The 22,999-nt window shown below is 44.2% G+C and overlaps 1 protein-coding gene across 1 annotated transcript; it reads right to left on the reverse strand.

Moving 5' to 3' along the window:
• Positions 1-4,994: 4,994 nt before the first annotated feature.
• Positions 4,995-22,999, reverse strand: LOC138592000 (thrombospondin-type laminin G domain and EAR repeat-containing protein-like). Its single transcript, XM_069662583.1, has 15 exons — positions 22,918-22,999; positions 16,521-16,585; positions 16,236-16,397; positions 15,925-16,157; positions 15,195-15,285; positions 14,957-15,110; positions 11,519-11,650; positions 11,168-11,285; positions 10,974-11,088; positions 9,605-9,785; positions 8,402-8,454; positions 8,080-8,256; positions 5,565-5,743; positions 5,223-5,324; positions 4,995-5,148 (listed from the first exon to the last, which is right to left on the reverse strand). The coding sequence occupies exons 1-15, from the start codon at positions 22,997-22,999 to the stop codon at positions 4,995-4,997; spliced, it is 1,998 nt and encodes a 665-aa protein (XP_069518684.1).

Consider the following 22,999-nt stretch of genomic DNA (forward strand, 5'->3'; position numbering starts at 1 on the left):
AGTGAGTCCACCAGAGGGCAGCAGACCGCAGCAAAAAATCACTGAAGCTTGATGAACTTCTGGCCTCTTTGGTGATTTCACAGCAGATCCCATCAAAGGTCAAAGGTGAACAAAATATAGGATTAAAATAATCTGTTAAAAAGTGTCGATCTCTTGTAAAGTGATCACATGATAAATATCAAATGTTCTCTCGTGTACAGCTTCACATGTAGTTTTTTTTACGCTCATTTTATTTGTGTAAAATCTTTAATATCTACAGGAGCTGATAACACATTAAAAACAAGTCAGTGTTTCCATCACGTGACGTGTAAACATACAAATAGAGAAGAAAACTTAGAGCTGAAAGTGACATCAGAGAAACATCAGATAATAAAAAATATACAACCAGAAGTTCAAAAGTAAAACCAGCATATTCAGAAATATAAATTCTGCTTCAAAAAACAACTTTTTTATAATAAACATGTTTTTATTTTATGACTTCGAAACGTGTCTTTGTTTACTGCAGCCATCAGGATTAAAGAGGGATAATAAATAACTGTGTGGACGAGACACATATTTACATCCTCTTGTTACAACAATACTCATGAGCATTATCAAAGAGCAGACACACGTTATTACAAGAGTTTAATGATCAGTATCAAAACAAAAATCTGATATATTATTTATTTAGTTTAAACAAGAATCAGTCGGAAGATTAAAAAATGTTTGAGCACATGAAAACAATATTTAATCAGATCTGAAGCAGGTTGAATATTTTAGAGCAGCTTATCAGTCATTAATATAAAAAAACGTAAAAAAGTCATAATTATATTTCTTCCAAGTTCAATCATAAATATTTTACAGTCTTAAATAATTCAGTCGCTTTTCTTTTCAGAACAAACAAACCTGAACGTCTTCTTAAAGGAGCCGCTGATTATTAATGTTACTGTGACAGTTCTTCAGTTTAACTGTGACCAGTGAATTCACCCCACTGACCAATGACAAGCACTGAAAGAGCTGAGCTCTGATTGGATGGAGAGAGTCCAAAATGGAGGAAGCTAGCTTATTAGCTTTGTGTCACCATCTGTCGGAGCACTAACTGCTTATCAGAACCGCTGAACCTACTGTACAGTTAGCATCTCAGCTAGCTAACTTGCTAACCAGCACTTAAATATTTACTGTTTCTTTTAGTTTTGGGTCATGAGAAACGTTTCATGTTCCTCATTCAGAGAACTGAAAAAAAGAAAGTCAGAAGTTTGTCTTTAAAAAACGTTTTATGATCGTTAGCCACCGAGCTTCTGGATGTCAGCGATTTCTCTGCTCTGTGGCGCCCCCTGCTGACCGGCTGCAGTACAACCCGTCTGAAGAGGTATTAGTTATAAATGACGTTTTTTCATTCGGTGCTTTTATATTCAGTTCAAACATAAAAAAAGTGTGGTGGTTTGTTTGGTCGTTTAAATTTTAAGATGTTTTTCTAAAAGATGTTTGTGGGAAATTTTCAGGACAAAAGTCAAATCATCAAACGTTTGTTCACTCAGAGAGTCAGAGCGCCTGACAGATGTGTGTTTGTGTCTGTGTTTCAGCTGACACACTCTCACACACGTGTGGGAGAGTGTACTCTGACGTCACGAGCAAACCATCCAGAGACAGAATCTAGTTTAGTTTAGAGTCGATGAGATTTTATGTTTTTACGAATCGAACTGAAGCAGGAAGTTGTTCCAGCTAGCGTGTCACTGTTAGCTTAGTGCTGCAGGTTGTGCCTCTCCCTGCTGTCTGAAGCTTTTCTTACACTGCTGTTTGTCGAGTTCAGTGATGACGTGAGGAGCTCAGGAGGGAGCAGCTACAGACGCTGTGACTGAACTGTCACAAACTATGTTTTGTTGTGTGTCACGTTAGACGTTGACCTTTGAGTTCGGTCGCTCTGCACCGTTTGACTGCAGGCTGAAAGTGAGACTCACTCCACCCAGGTGAGTGTCTGTTTACCTCCAGGTCATGTTGTTGTTTATGATGTCATATCACATGCTGTCACACTTTGTAAAGTCTGGTAAATGTTGAGTTTTGGTTGTCGAGCCGTGAAGATGACTGATATCTTGGACAATATCACACCAGAGCACAGGAGGAGGAAGTGACTTCCACTTCTCCAGGATATCATTATCTCTGATGTCCTTTCAAAATAAAAGTCCATAAATCCATTTAGAAACCGGAGGATTAAAGATCCTTGGTCCTGATTTATCTCCAGTATCACACTGATCCACTGACAGTTAGCTACACTGCTAACAGGAGCTGCTAATGGCTAATTCAGTGTGCTTCCATGTAAACAAATATCGACTTAAGCGTGTCTGCCAATGACTGTATATACAGATGGACGACGCGTCTCCATCTGCTCTCATTGTACGAAATTGATGCCAAAACAGCCCCGTGATAGGCGCTGCCATCTTGCGATGGTGACGTCATACGGAGCCAGAGTCTGCGCAGTAGAGATCGGCGAGTGAAGCGGCCGTAGCCACTTCCGCTAACCCAAACACACACTTAACTTACCGAAACAACAGCAAGGATCCCGCACGCCGGCGTGTTTAACAGCAGAACAGCTTCTTGTGTTGGTCTGAGGTTAAAGTTCACAGGTATGGAAACTTCACTGACTGTAGTGATTGTTTAAAGGTCCCATATTATGCTCCTTTTCAGCAGGTTCACGTCGGTCTCAGAGGTCTCAGAGGTCCCAGAACGTCAACTTGAAGTCTGTTGCCTAAACACCCAGTTTGTTCCTGGCCTTCAGCCAGCCTGTAACTCCCTCTACTGAGAATGAGCTGTTTCTGTGTCTGTAGCTTTAAATGATAATGAGCTGTGCCTGACCACGCCCCTCCCGCTCCGGTACCATGCGCTAATTCGGTTGCTATTGGCCGGCTCTGCCTTCAGTCAAAGAGGGACAGGCACCTTCCTTCAACACCGACTCTGGTTGGCTATTGTAGGCTGAGAATCAGTAATGGAAGCTCCTATTGGTTCAAATGAGACCTCTATAGAAAGCTCAGAAGCTCGCCTCCACTTTGATAGTGGAACGGAGCGGCACTTCAAAGGGAATATGAAGTTATTACAGTAAATACACGGGGAAATGCGGCATTTCTGACGGCTGATTAGTAACGACGAACGGCGATCCGTGGATACTTACTGATGGAATAATGCTTTTGGACTAAATACTTTACTGGATTATATCATCTGGACCTTTAGCAATGTACCAGGAGGGAATTATGAAAATAATATGCATCAGTGGAATACAGCGAGCCTTCATCGGTGAGTTACGTCAGTTTGGTAAATGTTTGTTTATGTTCTGTTGCCGTTGATTGCACCCGCTGTGGTGATTGGATCTTTTAATGGTTCATATCAATCGAATCTTGAGCTTGATCGTAGCTTTCCAACGATGTGACACACGAGTGGCAACATCAAGTTATCATCGTGGCTGCAGGGCAAATGTTGTAGTAATCGCGATGACGGCCCGCCTGCGGGCTGTAGAGTGGTAACGGGTTTTAACGTAGTATAAGGAAACTATGTTACCAACAGTAACTTACGTTAGCTGCTATGCTAAAACCACATTCAACAGGCTATCACGCTCGGTAGGCCGATACAGTAAAGCAACATGACCTCAGACGAAGGAGGTAAAAATAGACTCCTGTGCTCGTTTTTGCAGCCAACAACAGAGCACCTGCCGTGCTTCGCCCGTACCTTCGCCATGTTTATTTGAAAATATTGAATTTAAATTTATACTTAAATTTAAATAGCACCCGCGAGGAAGTTTCAGGGGGCAGACCAAACATTTATCTGGGGCGGGGTCACCAACCTGGAGGAGGTGTTATTGCCCTTCATGACGTCATGTAGGGAAAAGCTGCAATCGGGCTGTTTCAGCACACATTTTCTGAGAAGTGGAGCAAGAGAGGAGAGGACAGACTTTTCTCATGTCGGGGGGGGTTGTAGACAGACAGGGGGCGCATGTTATTGTTAGGAAACCATTCCAAAGGGAATTTTGCATAATATGGGACCTTTAAGTTACGTTTCTACTCGCAGATCGTCCTCCACTCTGCTCACCAGGAACTGATCGGCTGCAGGAGCCGAATTTGTCAACAGAGCTGTCAATCATCATTTTGACAGCATCAAATAACTAATTAAAAGTAAACTTGTCAGAAAAATGAACACTTGGACATAAATCAGCAGATAAGAACGAACTATAATGACAGAAACCATGTTTGAGAAAATGTATCGGGCGTGTATTTTGATTTTATAGTTTGACTCATGTCCCATCTGTTAACATGGAGGAGGCGGGCTTTATGAGCTATACTGCAGCCAGTCAGCAGGGGGCGATAGAGAGGGTTTGGCTTCACTTTAGGGAGCTGTCATGTCGGCCATCTTTTTATACAGTCTGTGGTGTCTGTAAATAGAACGGCAGTTTGACCACCTTATGTTCTGTGATATTAAAGCAGGTCTCAGGATCAATATTGCTTTTTGAACAGTTCATTCAGATTTACATCATTGTGTTGTCTTTAAACTCCAGCCACTAGATGGCAGTGTTGTATTCTTCCACTTTAAAGTCAGCGAGTAAACAACAGGAGCACGTCGCTCCAGTTGGTTTAAGTTACAGCTGACAGAGTCACAGGCGGAGCTGTCGTTTCTTCTTCTCGTTGGTGCTTGTGGTAAAAAGTTGCTTTCAGTATCGATAAGAGATGTGAGCTGTAACCATTCAGTCCTTCCTGTTACAATATTATTTCCTTTTTGCCCAGTGGAGGGCGCTGTCCTACTGAGCAGAGCTTTACATGACTTTAAAGAGAAGTGCTACATATTTTCATCAGTTTTTTGGAGCTGTAGGCGAAGAGAGAACCGAGTCTCTCAGCAGGTTCGACTCCTGAACGTTTCCTCTTTACAGAAAGCTTCTCACTCTGGTGTTAAAGGTCAAACAGTCTAAGGGCCTTCCTGAGCCTGAAGGTGACGACTGTAAGAGTGTTAAAGGTTCAGAAGACATGCTGCAGTTTTGATCAGTATGTCCTGAGCTTGAAAACCTTGCTGAGCCTAGAGGTGGCGCTGGAGTAGACGAGGAAGGAGCCCTCCTCGGTGCTGAAGTGTTCCCAGTCTCTGCAGCCGAACGTGGGCAGACTGTGGACGGGAACGAAGCCCTCGTAACCCTGCCACCTGCAACACAAACGTTCAGAGAGAATCAGCTGCAGAAACACGACCATCAGCAGACCACCTCTGACAGGAAGTACCTGTAGACGACGCTGTTCAGAGAGTACGAGCTGCCGTCATGAGAGTTCGCCACGACCAAGAACTTCTCGTCTCCGATGGTGAAGAACTCCCAGTCCACAGCGCTGAGCAACAACACACAGCACATTAGCATTAGTCAGCACCGCCATCATCAGCCTGTCAGAGGGTCTCATTAGCTTCACACATGAATGTGGTAAACATTTTGTTCACCTGGAGTAAACAGGACTTTCTGAAAATGTTTGTCTCACACTTTTTTAACAACGCACTGCTGCCAGTTTCTCTGCAAAGATATTATCAGGAAGCAGACTGGACGTAACCCCCGGTGGAGCGAGCGAGGTGGTCACCTGTGTGTGAGGATGTCCTGGAAGGGGATGAAGGTCTGAGTGAGCGTGTTGAGCTCGTACACCGTGGAGTTGATGCTGTAGAGACTCGGGCCGCGCTCTGACACCTTCTGACTGTTGGCGACAGCGAGGAAGAACCTGCCGTCGATCTGAAACGTCTCCCAGTCCGTCGCTCCCACCGTCTGCACACAGGAAACTCAGGGTTACCATGACGTTAAGCTTTCATTATTCTCTTATTATTACAAAAAACACACAAACACCATGAGGTACTTTAATAACCAGAGAAACATCAGGTTGTTTTTGTTCTGGGTGCAATGTCTCCTGCAGCCTCTAGAGGACGCCAACAGGGTTCACCTGTGACATGACAGATGTATTTGTAGACGCATCACTCTCTCTCGCTGTAAACGGCCGCTGATGTTTCATGTTCGTCTCAGATCTGCGACTGTTTCTGTCAGAAGTTGAATTAAAGGTTTTCATGAAGCTTTAAAACGTTTTTTGTGGTTTTAAAATCTAATAAAAGTCTTCAGTCAGATGATCCGCCCTGAAGGGTGAGCGCTGGAAACCCCCTCACACACACACACACACACACACACACACCTGCACACACCTGCACACACCTCATTAATTACACTCTCTGGTTTCCTGAGTTTTAATTGGAGGGTTTCGTTTCCTTTTTAATCAGAGGATGATGAACTAACGGAGCAGAAGAAATACAAACATATTCATAAATATAAATGTATTGAGCTTCTTTCATGTGAGCGTCTGTCATCATATTCATGTTTTATGACACTTTGACCTTTGAGTGCAGGACGTCCTGCTGTCAGGGTAATTACAGGAGACACTCGGCTCAGAGGCTGCAGGTCAGTCGAGTCACGTTCATCAAACAGCTGCAAATAAAGATCCACCTGCTACAGAGAAGATTCAAAGACGGGAGGAGGGCTCTGTTTTTTTTCTGATAAGGGAAGAAGGTCTGGAGTCACCGAAGCTAAATTTGAGATATTTCCAAGTCCAAGTTGTTTTGGAGACTCGAGGGATGAGATCTAGTCCGTGCAGGCTGAAGTCAGGACATGGCAAAGACAAAACGCCAACTAGACCAAGACAAGTCCGAGTGCAAACAGTCAGGATGCTGAGGCTAGTCCGAGTCCAAACAACAAGTAGGACAGAGTCCAAGAAACAGTTCAACAAGTCCAAGTCAGGGTCATGCCTAAAAGACAGGTCACTTTTCAAACCTGTGGGACAGAGACAGGTCCGAGTTAAAAGGCCTGGACCGTGAAGAGTCGCATTTAAAACATTAACAAGGCTGAGGGGAGTCTGGCTCAAAAGACTCACAAGAAAGAGACAAGTCCGAGTGCAAACTCGGAGACAAGTCAGTGTCCACTCCAAACACCCGTGACACAGAGACAAGTCAGAGTCAAAACATTAACAAGGTCGAGACAAGTCGGATTCAAAACACCCAAAAGAAAGAGACAAGTCCGAGTGCAAACAGTCAGAAGGCCGAGTCAACCTAAACAAAATAGTCCATACTCCCTCGAGGACTTGTCTGATTGGAAACACTCGGGAGGCCAAGACAAGTTAAAATACCTAGGACAAAGAGACTCGTGAATCTCAAGGAGTAGACACTCAGTACAATAAAAGGAAGTCTGGAACGTAACATTGTCACAGGGTGAAGAGCTTTGTTTACCTCCTGTGACATCAGCAGGTACCTTTGACTGAAGTGTTCCACAAATGAAAGAAAGTAAGAGGTCATAAAAGTTTCCCTTTAATCGTGTCAGAAGCTTCAGAGATCCTCCTGAACCTGAAACTCCTCCAGGCTGACTCAGCAGCTTATTTATATCTGCTGCGGTTAAACATGGAGTCTGATTACTGTGATCATCCTCTTCATCATGTCTGTCTGCTCTCAACGCCGCTGTCATCCAGCTGTCAGGGCTCACCTCTACAGGTAGACACTCACCTGCTCAGGTAGTTTAGATCAAACAGAAGAAGAAGACGTGTGCTCTGATTTACACAAGTGACAGAACAAACAACGTCCTGATGAAGGACACTATGAGAGACTGGGTGTCTTGCAGGGTCAATATTTACAGTCTACAGATAGCTTCCTGTTGAGATTATTTCCCATCATGCACCTGGTGGAAATTTATCAGAAAAAACAAACAATGTGGCAGAAACAGAAGCAGCTTTGGTCCACATCTGCCCTTGTGTGTGCAGCGGCTGGTGTTATCTGCTGGATTAGCATAACGAGCTAGCAGGCCCGAGCAAAGAATTTCCTTCATCCCACTTTTACCAAATCTAACCACCAGCAAACAGCAGCCCTCCTCAGAGTCCCCTCCATGTTTCATCTACCCACTTTGCTGCGTCCTGTTTGGGCTGATTTTGTGAGTTTCAAGTGAATTCGATGTTACACTCGATGGGTTTCTCTTTGTCACGGTGCCTTTCCTAAAACCACCATTGGAGGGTGTTAAAGCAGCACATGACCTGATGACATCATATCTACAACATAAAGAAGAGGACGAACACTGACCGGGATGCTCTGGAAGGTCTGGAAGCAGCCGTTCAGCCAGACGTAGACGGTGGAGCTGATGATGGTGGTCTGACCATCGAAGGTGTTGGCCACCACCAGGAAGTGGTACGGTCCGACAGAGAAGAACTCCCAGTCGTACGCTCCGGACGTGGACAGAGTCTGGTTCACCTCAAACAGCTGAAGGGACCGAAGGATCAGACAAAGGAGACAAGAAAGGAAGTGGTTACAGCGGACAGGTAGAAGAGGACGCACCAACCGACGATGAGACAACAAGAGAGAGAAAAGAAGAGCGGGCGGGATCAGACACTTAGGACAGTGTTACCTTTGTGTTTGGGTTCCACCTGTAGATCACACTGTGGATGTTGTGGTTGGAGTCTCTGGCTGAGGACACACAGACACACTTTAAAGTCACCTTACACTTTGATAAAATCCTTCCTCTGGGTGAAACAGCTCAAACAATAATCCTTCAAAATAAAATGCAGGACTTTTACCTGTAGCAGAGTGTCTGCACACTAAGGTACGACTTCTCTTACAAAGTGAAGCAGTTGTTTAAACTCTGAAAGAATCTGACATGAAAAGAAAACCAGCAACACGTGTGATCCAACCACAGTACACCTGCATCAGCTGGCTCTCTTTCTCTCCTCCTCTCAGATGGTCAGATCTCAGAGTGTGTTTTATCTTCACACACACTGTAAGCAGGTGGAGGTCTGTTTGATGTTAATGTTTCAATAAAAGGTAGAAGGACGAGGAGATACGAGCTCTGAACTCTCTGAAATGTTCCCACAGCTCGCTGCTAAAGTGAATCTTCATGTACAGTCCTTCTCAGCGGAACAAACTCACCATGAGGCCCGATTATTAACAACTCTAAAACATCACCTTATACAGGAGCGTTTGATCTTTGTTCAGCTGACGGACATGTTGGCACCCACCATCAATGACTTGCTGAATGCACTTTCTCAGTGCGTGTACTGGAGCACAGTCTCCTGCTGACATTATTTTATAAACCGGCGTGTCGTCTGCGTGAGCTTAAATATTCTGTTGTTTCCTACTATCTGAGCCAGCAGCAGCAGCATGTAGATGTTGAACAGAAGAGGCCCGAGGATGGAGCCCTGGGGAACTCCACACCACATTTTTGTAAATTCAGATGTTTAATTTGCAACTGACATAAAGTAATTTAAATATGATTCCCTGGGTCTGAGATGAAGCCCCGGTGGAGTTTGCCCTGGAAACGTTCATTTTCAAATGATCAGACTTTTTTGACTTTGGGTTTTTGGCACTTGAAGGACTTCTCGTCTATTTTGGCTCAACAGCTGAAACTGAAAGTTAATTATTGGCCTTTGAAAAAGAATAGAAACTTTCAACGTAACCTTTAAAGAGTGCAGATAATAATAATGATCTCTCATTATAATGAGCACTTAAAAATTTAACAGCTTTGGTTTGATGGACTTTTTCTTTAAAAAAACATCGTCAACAGTCAACTGCACTCAGAGAATCACTTTTTAAGACATTTCTACTTCCTGTTTACCTCGCCTGTGATTGGCTACCACGAGGAAGCTGCTGTTGTGGATTTGAAAGGCCTCCCAGTCCAGAGCGGCATGAGTCTCCAGCGTTTGGTGACGGAGGAAACGCCGCCGACGTGGATTCCACCGATAGATGACTGACAGCTCAGGCTCCGCCTCTTTAGAGTTCGCCACCACCAGGAAAACCTGACGCAGACAAATGCAAAAAAATCCTCGTTTGTAACTTCACTGTACAAATATGATCCACACAGACTGGACACTTGTGTCCGTATCCTTCAGTGTACTCTCACTTTTTGTTTTGTTCTTAGTTACAGTGAAATCTTAAAGCTCCATCATACATCAAACACACATTGTCTCTCTATACAGTCATGTCTTATAGAACTTTCTGTCGTCTGTAACATCTCTGTAAACAGTACCTGCAGATCGTCATGTTAACACCTGTCAGTGTGTGTTGGTACATATGAACCTGGCTCACTGTACAAACAAACCTGCTCAATGTGAACACAAGACTTCAAACAGCCTCCACTCTTGTTAAAGTCTCTTTTTGTTTGACCTTTTAAAGCCTCTGAGTGAACACGGCGTTCATCCTGAGAGGACAAAAGCCTGAAAGGTTCAGAGTCACAAGTCAACCACAGGATAGAGGTCACATGGTTAGAGGTCAACCAGAGGTCACATACAGCTGTAAGAGAGAGACTGGTAGAGCCCACTGTCTGAGTCCAGTTCATTTGTATTGATTGGAGGAGCCAAACATAACATGAGATGTTCTTAATGTGTGAAAATACAGAACATTATAACTGATCTCTGCAGCACTACAACTCTGTGTTCTCTGCTCACCTAGCATTAGCATTAGCCTTACCATTAGCAAAGCAATCAGTTCTCTCCACTGCAGACAAGCAAGTCATTCAAAAGCTAATCTCTATTATAGGCAGGGACGTGGATTTTAGGGATGGCAGGTGTTCTGTTTGAACTACGCTTGTAGTCCGAGTAATATTGACCAATCACGTATCAGCAGGAAAAACAGTCCACGAGGAGAGCAAGAGCAGGCGGAACGTAATCCACCGTAATGACATACCAGCTCCCATCAGCGTGATCTGACAATGATTTAGCTTCTTATTAATCTCTATAAACAGACATCTGCATGTTAACAGCTAACAGCTAACAGCTAACAGCTAACAATCTAACTTGAGATGAATTCCCTTGACACTGTGGCACGAAAGCCGTTCAGCATTCAGATTTCCCGACTTCCTCGAATGCATCAGGTTCTTTTCTCACGTTATGAACTAATGGTTTTCAGCATTGATATTTTACGGTGATGATGTGAAGGAGCACTCAGTCCTGGATCGACTCAATGCTTTGAGCTGGAGCAGCTCTCACCTTGTCATCGATGGTGAAGTGTTTCCAGGCCCGAGCCTCCTGAGTGCTGATGTTCTGGTAGAGCTGGAACGACCCGTTTCTCCACTTGTAGATACCGGACCCCGGCCGAGAGTCCCTGCAGAAGGAGACGTGAGATGATCATGGAGACCCGGAGGACACGGGATCGTCTTCAAGACCTTTACGTGTTTCAGTACCTGTTGGCTGCAGCCATGAACAGGCCTTCAGACGGGATGGAGAACACCTCCACGTCAAAGGTTTCTGAGCTGGTGTACAGATCCTGGTAGTCCTCCACGTAATCCAGCCGCTCCTTATCTAGAGAGGAGATGTGACACGGCAGAGGAGACACGTAGGACAGGTGTGATACCATGCTTGTATCAGAAACAGCCAGAACACAACAATTTACTTTTTCTGGCTCAAGACAACTTTCACATTGCAAAACCTGAAACCAGTTCACTGCCAAGGTTTTCACCAACAACAAATCATCCTTGGTGTTTTAGTGCATCCTGACTAAAGAATGTGCAGGTGTTCCCAGGTGAAGGACTCACTCTGCAGCAGCGTCCTCCAGGTGAGTCCGTCACAGATGAACAGGCCTTTCCTCTGAGCGTTGAACCACAGCTGACCCTGTTCTGGTCCTGAACATCGAGGAGGATTTCCCCGAGTCACTCTGGCCTCCGCCTCTGAAACAACAAAAACAGCAACACAGGACGTCTGTTCGTTACGGTGACTTTGAGATGTGACAGCTGTAAACATGCTTCTTATTTCTGTTGAACGTCAGAGGGAGTGTGCTAAACCATGGCTGCCACATGGGTTTAATGAGATTCAGTGCTACAGTAAGATACACTAGCAGACTTCATAGTTAACACCACTGTCGACAGGTAACTGAGGTTGAGTGATGCATCATTTATTGTGATGGAAAGCCCCCTTTGTGCAGGAACAGTCCCACAGTGACAGAGCTGCAGACAGTTATCAGGTGAAGTGAAGCAGTAACTGTATCTGTGTGTGGCGGGCGGATGGAGGTGAACTGACAGCTCTGTGTTAATGAAGGCCTTCGTCATCCCTTTAACCACAAGTCTTCATTAAGAGCAGACAGAGCGATGACTCTCACACCATTACACATGAGTCCACATCACCTGAAGACAGCAGGCTGACGACCGACAGACAGGCTGATCTCACCTGCCTGAGGACACAACAACCGCAGCGTGACTGGGAGACCCCCTGTTATTGTTCTTTGTCATACTTTAAGTTTCTGAACCACGAATCCCATGATGCTTTTAGGGAGGCAAACAGGAAACATAAAGTTGCTGTTTATTTAATGAGTCATTTGTACGCTACCACCTTCCTATTTTTAGCTGTTATTATGACTAAAAGAATGCTAATGTAGCTAGCAGCAGCTCCTGTTTCAGTGTGCTCATGAATGTACAGACAGCTGTCAGTGGATTACTTTGATACTGAAGAAAACGTGAAGATTTTCAGGCATAAGTAGCTTCTTCTGACCGGGGACCTGTTAGCGTTAGCCTCTGCCTATTAGCATGATGTCAGGACCCTTAAAATGCTCGCAAGATATTCACTTTTACATCTTACTTTTAGGCTTAGTCTGTTAGCATGATATCATGACCCTGGACCTGTTAGCTTAGCTTTAGTTCAGTTAATTAGCATGATATCATGACCCTGGGCCTGTTAGCTTAGCTTTAGTTCAGTTAATTAGCATGATATCATGACCCTGGGCCTGTTAGCTTAGCTTTAGTTCAGTTAATTAGCATGATATCATGACCCTGGACCTGTTAGCTTAGCTTTAGTTCAGTTAATTAGCATGATATCATGACCCTGGGCCTGTTAGCTTAGCTTTAGTTCAGTTAATTAGCATGATATCATGACTTGGAAACTGTTATCCACAGCCTCAGCCTGTTAGAGTCATATTATGACCTAGCTTAGCTTTGGCCAAAGATTTTTGGCATTATATCATGAACTTGCCCCTGTTAGCTTAGCCTCAGTCTGTTAGCATGATATAACGACCTGAATCCATTAGCATTAGCTTCAGTCTCCTTAAAACTCCAAAGATAAGTGAAGCTCTACTCATTTAGCGTCCAGAGAAAAAAGTGTCGCACAGAGAGAGAGTGAACGTTCCAGGAGCAGAAACAACCTGATCACAGCTCTGACTGATTAATGAAAGACACGTCTGAAGGCGGCGTTGAGGTGTTTGCACTCTGCGGTGGGCAGGTATGTAGTCTGTTTAACTGATTCAGGTTTATAAGCTCTGACTCATAAAGAGTCAGATATCCATCAGAGACAGACGGAGTGCAGTCTGATGAACTTCATTAACTCTCTGAGCCTCAGGCTGCTCACATCTTCACAAACACTCGAACTGATCAAATCCTCCTGTTTGTTCTCTCTTCAGATGTTTCTGATGGATATCAGTTTCATCTTCAGCTCAGCATTCGTCATTTAGAGCCTCTGAGATCCTGGTGGGGTCAGTCAGGCCATTATCGGCACTGGCAACGCGGAGCAAGCTTAGCTAACACTAGCTGGCAAGCTAACAGAAATCATGAATAACATAACTAATCTATCTGTCTGTCTGTCTGTCTGTCTGTTCGTCCGTCCGTCTGGGAAGTTTTGTGGCAGCACTGGCTTGCAGTTTCTACCATTTCTATGCTAAGCTAGGTTAAACACTTCCAGATATCAATTTGTTCACCTGACTCTGTTGATAATTGATAGTTGCAAGCTAACAAATCATTTAAGCTCTCAAGCTAATCAATGATCTGATAGAAATCAAATCAAATAAATAAGATTGATTACGATAACTTTTAACAGCCAGAACCTAGTCAGGGATAATTAGCATTAGCATGCTACCTTATTTTAGCACAGTGTGGAATAAGGTGTTTAATTGATCTGCTGACCGATCAGGATCTCACAGTGATTCATTGAGCTGAGACGACGTTTGCAGGGTGGCTGGTGTTTTCTTAACTCCTGTTTGTTTTTCTACATTTCAGATATTATTGAATCTGAACTCTTACACAAAGACCGTCAGAGACACGGACATGACGTTAGCTGGAAACACACTGTGCACTTTGTGCTTTGATTGAGCTAGGCGAGCAGTTTCCCTCTGCTTCCAGTCTTTGTGCTAAGCTAAGCCTGGACATATTTCTGCACTGACCTCAGAGGTTTACGTGATATCTATATACAGCCTAAAAATCTGTTTCACACAGGTGGTGGACACGATAACCAAAATACACCTGTAACTGTTGTTTGAGCGATATGTCAGCACCAGACCTGACCTCCCGCTGTTTCACACATCAAACAGTAGACCCTGACTGTCAATCAAACTTACACACAAACACAAACACACAGAGTGAAACATAAAACCAAGACCTGTAAAGGCCTGTCAATCACACACACACACACACACACACTCACACACACACACACACACACACACACACACACACACACACTCACACACACACACACACACACACACACACACACACACACACACACACGGACAGCAGCTCTTCCATCCTGTGCTGTAGCTCAGGTTACTGAATCACTGATACCATCACAACCAAAACCACCAACAGTGAGCGGTCGGAGCGGTCACGGTGCCCTCATGTGGACCTGAGCCAACGGTTTGATCTGCACTACAAACTACAAACTACAAACTACAAAGGAAAATGAGCTACAACCTCTGCCCTGTTCTTTTACATATATTTGTACATTTAGCTGTAAGCTCCTGTTTGCAGCACAGATGTAGAAACAACAAGATTACTTTGGGGTAAACTCATGCAGGTTCTGCGGTCACATGGAGCGTGTCTATTCTTTGGTTTCTAAGTAGATTTATGGAAGTTTATTCTGGATGGACACCAGAGATGATGATGTATGATGATGACCCACTCCTAACGTACTCACTTTCCCATCGCCCTGTGGTTCAGGTGGTGTTTTAGGCACAGTAATGATTTGTTTACATCCTTTAGAGAGTCTCTCCTCACCGTACGGGTAAACTGGTCCGTGGTGGTCTGGCATGAGGGGGGTGGACTTGAGGATCTGGGGGACAGACAGCTCGGCCAGGCCGGGGTCAGCGGACGGACACAGTCTGGGCGTAGCATCTGAACCAGGAAGTAGAACCAGCTGACGCAGTAAACCCTGAGCAGAGCAGAGACAGAGTGAAGTTAAAGTCAGCAGCACATGAAGGTCTATCTGAAGTCCTGATCCTGATCACAGACTCACAGAGAAGCGTCCCCTCAGCCTCCTCCTGCTGCCGATGAAGAACCTGGACCCTCTGGTGCTCAGAGCACTGGGGAAGGACTGAACCTGTTTACTGGGAGACAGGGAGCCAGTTACTGCACCAGTCTGCCCTCCTGAGACCTTATCACCTGACGCTGAAACAAGCTTCAAACCTCAAAGTGGTTTCATTTTTGGTACTGATCGTAACCCCCCAAAGACCAGATCAAACTGGTCCCACCGGCTCTGTGAAAAGGGATTTTTGAGGGTAAAAGTATTTCAGTCAGCAAGTGAAATATATGGAGATGAGTAAAGTTTACTTGCATCACCTTCTCAACAGTAACATCATAAACTCTACACACAGACGTCGGGCCTGTGCTGCAGAGAGAGCATGGGTCAATGATTTTACATGATGTGTAGTGAGCATGTCTGTGTGTGACAGGAACATACATTAGTAGCCTCTCTCAGCGGTCACACTGGCTGACTCTCCTGAGTAATAGTCAGTAAATTAACACGAGCAGGCTGGTGTTGATTATGATTTAAGTTTTACTGGAGCATCTTGAACGCCCACTGAAGATTGAACTAAGCTGGGTGTTTGAAATGAAGGTAAACCAGTGTGAACCAGTCTAAACTGGTGGGAACAGGAGTTAACTGAACCATTTTGATTTGGACTTAAGTGAACCAGACTGAACTGGACTCACCTGATCCGGTCTAATCTGGACTAAAGGGGACTCACAGCTCCAGAGGCAGTCCACAGTCGATGGTCAGCGTGACGTACGGCCCGGTGACAGCCAGCACCAAGGTGTGCCAGCGGTTATCATCCAGTCCGACGTCCTTAAAGCTCAGCCGGCTCCGCCCACCAACACCAGGGGGCGTGACCAGCAGGTGGAGGCTGTTCTCTGAGACACGTAACCCGAGCAGCAGCGAATCAGATTCCTCCTCCACCACAGAGAAGATGTACTCGTTCCTCTGGAAGGAGAGAGGAAGAACAGGTCAGAAGGAACCAGACCAGACTGGACCAGAGCTGGTTCAGTTCTCCTGGTTTACCTTCTGCCTCAGTCTCGGTGTCTTGATGGTGGTGACCAACGAGAACTCAGCAGGGAAGTAGTCACAGTTGGTGAAGATTTGGGAGGTGGGGAAACTCAGCGCTGTCACCAAGGCGCCGCCCAGTCTGAGACCTCTGGACCCTCTGGACTGAACCATCTGCACCTGATCGATCATTACAAATCATTGTTTATTTATTGTCATCTGGTCTGCAATCACACTGCAAAAAGTTAGCTCTGCAACACAAGAAAAAAATCAACAAAACCTCCACCCCTTCAGGTGTCGTACCTGTGTGGGCGGGGCTTGTCCCGGGCGTGGCAGAGCTCTGGTCAGGAGGTCAAGAGGCAGCAGGTCTGAGGAGGAAACACAAACTGTCTCAGTGCTTCACAAACACTTTTTGAATCAGATCGATCCGACTTTGTTTACAGCACAAACTGAATTCAACAATTTTGATTATGAAACGAAATGACGAAAACAAAGTTGGTTCAACGTTGACAGAGGTGGAGTGTCTCACTGTTTCCAGACACTGACGGGTAATTTCCACAGAAATAAAGTGACAGCAGCGGAGTAACACAGGGTAACACAGGGTAACACAGACTAACACAGGGTAACAGGGTAACACAGACTAACACAGGGTAACACAGGGTAACTGAAAGTAACACAAGGTAACACAGAGTAACACAGGGTAACACAGAGTAACACAGGGTAACACAGGGTAACTGAAAGTAACACAAGGTAACACAGAGTAACACAGGGTAACACAGACTAACACAGGGTAACAGGGTAACACAGAGTAACACAGGGTAACTGAAAGTAACACAGGGTAACACAGAGTAACACAGGGTAACTGAAAGTAACACAGACTAACACAGAGTAACACAGGGTAACAGAAAGTAACACAGACTAACACAGAGTAACACAGGGTAACACAGAGTAACAGAAAGTAACACAGACTAACACAGAGTAACACAGGGTAACACAGAGTAACAGAAAGTAACACAGACTAACACAGAGTAACACAGGGTAACACAGGGTAACACAAGGTAACACAGAGTAACGCAGGGTAACGCAGGGTAACCGTAGTAACACAGAGTAACAGAAAGTAACACAGACTAACACAGAGTAACACAGAGTAACACAGAGTAACAGAAAGTAACACAGGCTAACACAGAGTAACACAGGGTAACACAGAGTAACACAGGGTAACACAAGGTAACACAGAGTAACACAGACTAACACAGAGTAACAGAAAGTAACACAAGGTAACACAGAGTAACACAGACTAACACAGAGTAACACAGAGTAACAGAAAGTAACACAGACTAACACAGACTAACACAGGGTAACACAGGGTAACACAGACTAACACAGGGTAACAGGGTAACACAGAGTAACACAGGGTAACTGAAAGTAACACAGGGTAACACAGAGTAACACAGGGTAACACAGAGTAACACAGGGTAACTGAAAGTATCACAGGGTAACACAGAGTAACAGAAAGTAACACAGACTAACACAGAGTAACACAGGGTAACACAAAGTAACAGAAAGTAACACAGACTAACACAGAGTAACACAGGGTAACACAGGGTAACACAAGGTAACACAGAGTAACGCAGGGTAACGCAGGGTAACCGTAGTAACACAGAGTAACACAGAGTAACAGAAAGTAACACAGACTAACACAGAGTAACACAAGGTAACACAGGGTAACACAGAGTAACAGAAAGTAACACAAGGTAACACAGAGTAACACAGACTAACACAGAGTAACACAGAGTAACAGAAAGTAACACAGACTAACACAGAGTAACACAGGGTAACACAGCGTAACACATGGTAACACAGAATAACACAGAGTAACACAGGGTAACACAGAGTAACACAGAGTAACAGAAAGTAACACAGACTAACACAGAGTAACACAGAGTAACACAGGGTAACACAGAGTAACAGAAAGTAACACAGGGTAACACAGAGTAACACAGAGTAACAGAAAGTAACACAGACTAACACAGAGTAACACAGGGTAACAGAAAGTAACACAGACTAACACAGAGTAACACAGGGTAACAGAAAGTAACACAGACTAACACAGAGTAACACAGGGTAACAGAAAGTAACACAGACTAACACAGAGTAACACAGGGTAACAGAAAGTAACACAGACTAACACAGAGTAACACAGGGTAACACAGAGTAACAGAAAGTAACACAGACTAACACAGAGTAACACAGGGTAACACAGAGTAACACAGAGTAATGCAGGGTAACACAGGGCAACCGTAGTAACACAGAGTAACACAGAGTAACAGAAAGTAACACAGACTAACACAGAGTAACACAGGGTAACACAGGGTAACACAGGGTAACAGAAAGTAACACAAGGTAACACAGAGTAACACAGACTAACACAGAGTAACACAGAGTAACAGAAAGTAACACAGACTAACACAGAGTAACACAGGGTAACACAGAGTAACACAGAGTAACACAGGGTAACACAGAGTAACACAGAGTAACAGAAAGTAACACAGAGTAACACAGGGTAACACAGAGTAACAGAAAGTAACACAGACTAACACAGGGTAACACAGGGTAACACAGGGTAACAGAAAGTAACACAAGGTAACACAGACTAACACAGAGTAACACAGAGTAACAGAAAGTAACACAGACTAACACAGAGTAACACAGAGTAACACAGGGTAACACAGAGTAACAGAAAGTAACACAGGGTAACACAGAGTAACACAGAGTAACAGAAAGTAACACAGACTAACACAGAGTAACACAGGGTAACAGAAAGTAACACAGACTAACACAGAGTAACACAGGGTAACAGAAAGTAACACAGACTAACACAGAGTAACACAGGGTAACAGAAAGTAACACAGACTAACACAGAGTAACACAGGGTAACAGAAAGTAACGCAGACTAACACAGAGTAACACAGGGTAACACAGAGTAACAGAAAGTAACACAGACTAACACAGAGTAACACAGGGTAACACAGAGTAACACAGAGTAATGCAGGGTAACACAGGGCAACCGTAGTAACACAGAGTAACACAGAGTAACAGAAAGTAACACAGACTAACACAGAGTAACACAGGGTAACACAGGGTAACACAGGGTAACAGAAAGTAACACAAGGTAACACAGAGTAACACAGACTAACACAGAGTAACACAGAGTAACAGAAAGTAACACAGACTAACACAGAGTAACACAGGGTAACACAGAGTAACACAGAGTAACACAGGGTAACACAGAGTAACACAGAGTAACAGAAAGTAACACAGAGTAACACAGGGTAACACAGAGTAACAGAAAGTAACACAGACTAACACAGGGTAACACAGGGTAACAGAAAGTAACACAAGGTAACACAGACTAACACAGAGTAACACAGAGCAACGCAGGGTAACACAGGGTAACACAGGGTAACAGAAAGTAACACAAGGTAACACAGAGTAACACAGGGTAACAGAAAGTAACACAGACTAACACAGAGTAACACAGGGTAACACAGAGTAACAGAAAGTAACACAGACTAACACAGAGTAACACAGGGTAACACAGGGTAACACAAGGTAACACAGAGTAACGCAGGGTAACGCAGGGTAACCGTAGTAACACAGAGTAACAGAAAGTAACACAGAGTAACACAGACTAACACAGAGTAACACAGAGTAACAGAAAGTAACACAGACTAACACAGAGTAACACAGGGTAACACAGCGTAACACATGGTAACACAGAATAACACAGAGTAACACAGGGTAACACAGAGTAACACAGAGTAACAGAAAGTAACACAGACTAACACAGAGTAACACAGAGTAACACAGGGTAACACAGAGTAACAGAAAGTAACACAGGGTAACACAGAGTAACACAGAGTAACAGAAAGTAACACAGACTAACACAGAGTAACACAGGGTAACAGAAAGTAACACAGACTAACACAGAGTAACACAGGGTAACAGAAAGTAACACAGACTAACACAGAGTAACACAGGGTAACAGAAAGTAACACAGACTAACACAGAGTAACACAGGGTAACAGAAAGTAACACAGACTAACACAGAGTAACACAGGGTAACACAGAGTAACAGAAAGTAACACAGACTAACACAGAGTAACACAGGGTAACACAGAGTAACACAGAGTAATGCAGGGTAACACAGGGCAACCGTAGTAACACAGAGTAACACAGAGTAACAGAAAGTAACACAGACTAACACAGAGTAACACAGGGTAACACAGGGTAACACAGGGTAACAGAAAGTAACACAAGGTAACACAGAGTAACACAGACTAACACAGAGTAACACAGAGTAACAGAAAGTAACACAGACTAACACAGAGTAACACAGGGTAACACAGAGTAACACAGAGTAACACAGGGTAACACAGAGTAACACAGAGTAACAGAAAGTAACACAGACTAACACAGAGTAACACAGGGTAACACAGAGTAACACAGAGTAACACAGGGTAACACAGAGTAACACAGAGTAACAGAAAGTAACACAGAGTAACACAGGGTAACACAGAGTAACAGAAAGTAACACAGACTAACACAGGGTAACACAGGGTAACACAGGGTAACAGAAAGTAACACAAGGTAACACAGACTAACACAGAGTAACACAGAGCAACGCAGGGTAACACAGGGTAACACAGGGTAACAGAAAGTAACACAAGGTAACACAGACTAACACAGAGTAACACAGAGCAACGCAGGGTAACACAGGGTAACCGTAGTAACACAGAGTAACACAGACTAACACAGGGTAACACAGAGTAACACAGGGTAACACAAAGTAACACAGGGTAACACAGACTAACACAGGGTAACACAGAGTAACACAGGGTAACACAGGGAAACACAGAGTAACACAGGGTAACACAGAGTAACACAGGGTAACACAGGGTAACGGAGTAACACAGGGTAACACTTGGGGTAACTTCTAGAGTAACTACAGAGTAATTTACAGATTCAAATATGGATGAAATACTCAGTAACTTAAGGAGTAACTCAGAGTAATGTAGGCTGTAATGTATGAAGTAACAAATGGAGTAACATATAGTGACATAAGGGGTGAGGTATGTAATCACTCGGTGACAAATGCAATAACATACAGAGTAAGCTAGGGAGTAATGTAAGAAGTTACACAGAGTAATGTCTGTTTACAGATTCTACCTAGAAATGTAGAGTCTTTCTGGGACAGGAAGTGTTCTGGTTTAAGTTTGAACTACGCTTGTAGTCTGTGTGGAGAGCAGAAGCAGGCGAAACATAAACCACCGTAATGATGTCCCGGCTCCATCAGCGTGATCAAACAACGATTTAGCTTCTTATTAATCTCTATAAACAGACATTTGCATGCTAACAGCTAACAATCTGTTCTAGAGCTAAAATTTAAATTGAGTTGAATTCCCTGACGCTGCACGAAAGCCGTTCAGCGTTCAGGTTTCCCAACTTCCTCTAATGCATCATAAATGAGGCTCCGCCCTCCGTCTCATGTTAAAGTAGTTTTCTTCTCCTCTTGAGGACAGACCTGACAAAGCTTCATGTTGACTTGTTCCTAATCTGCATCATGATGTTTTTCTTTCAGCAAACTGAAGAGCTGTTCATTGTTTGTTTTTCTGTAACGATGCAGCACGTGGAAAAGTTCTTTATCGCTATCCGCCGGCTACGTGCCCCGGTGTGTTCACAGGTGTGCCCAGGACAGGTGTCTGAGATTGCGCACAGAGTAATGTATGGAGTAACACCCTGAGTAACGCATGGAGCTTCGTAAGTGGTAACATACAGAGTAACATGGATGTAGTACAAGGTGAATATGGACAGGTAGTTGCAGAAGGATGGAGGGAGTGGATGGGTCTATGTGAGGAAATGTTTTTGATTAAATGATAAAAACGTTGATGTGAGAGAAATAACTTACGGAGTAACATACAGAACAAACTCAAAGAGTGCAGTGATCGCTAAAAGTGTAAGTGTTGTGACAACATGATTGTAACACTGAACACAGCAGCGGATGGACAGAACCTGTGGACCTCAGAATGAAGAGATTCCTCAGTCATCAGTGTTTAAAGAAACCGTGAGAGAAGAACTGGGGCTACATGTTAAAGAAGAAGAGGGGGCAGCAGAGACGCAGAGGGACTTTAAATCTGTCTCTTCACTGACAGCTACAGTTCAACGTTACTTTTTGTCTGGAATTCCCCTTTAAGCTCCTCCGAGGCTGTCTGTGCGCTGTGTTTCTGCAGCGGGATCAATGGAGGATGAATGGAGGATGAATGGAGGATGAATGGAGGGAGGGGACGACATGTACAGAAACAGATCTCACATTTCAAAGACACAAAAACACAAAGCAGCAGGGAAACATCTGAAACACATGAAACACAGCGGCCAGGTCAGAGAGACCACGTGGACTGTTTATGTTTTACAGCATGTCAGCCTTTACGGGACTAGCTAGGCTACCAGTTTCCCCCTGCTTCCAGTGTTTGTGCTAAGCTAGGCTAAATGACTCCTTGCCCTACCTTTGGACACACAGAGAATAAGTGGTATCCATCTGACCACGATGACAGAATGTTTCATTAATCCTGAAAATCCTGGAGAAATGAAGGTTTCTGACGTGTGTGTTGACATTTCCTATTTGACACCTTCGTCCTCGTACCTGTGCAGGGTCTCCAGCTCTGGCTGTGGACTCTGACACTGAGCAGCATCCATGTCAGCAGCAGGAAGTGACACACCAACAT

This window comes from Semicossyphus pulcher, unplaced genomic scaffold, assembly GCF_022749685.1.
Source record: "Semicossyphus pulcher isolate SPU_LCO1_2020_fin unplaced genomic scaffold, fSemPul1.0.p SCAF_15, whole genome shotgun sequence".
Classification (NCBI taxonomy): domain Eukaryota; kingdom Metazoa; phylum Chordata; class Actinopteri; order Labriformes; family Labridae; genus Semicossyphus; species Semicossyphus pulcher.

Coding starts and splice junctions, on each gene's coding strand:
- LOC138592000 (XM_069662583.1), bottom strand. CDS start 22,999: ATGTTGGTGTGTCACTTCCTGCTGCTGACATGGATGCTGCTCAGTGTC. Junction 16,158..16,235: donor CACCGAGACTGAGGCAGAAG/GTAAACCAGGAG, acceptor CTCTCCTTCCAG/AGGAACGAGTACATCTTCTC. Junction 5,149..5,222: donor CTGAACAGCGTCGTCTACAG/GTACTTCCTGTC, acceptor TTTGTGTTGCAG/GTGGCAGGGTTACGAGGGCT.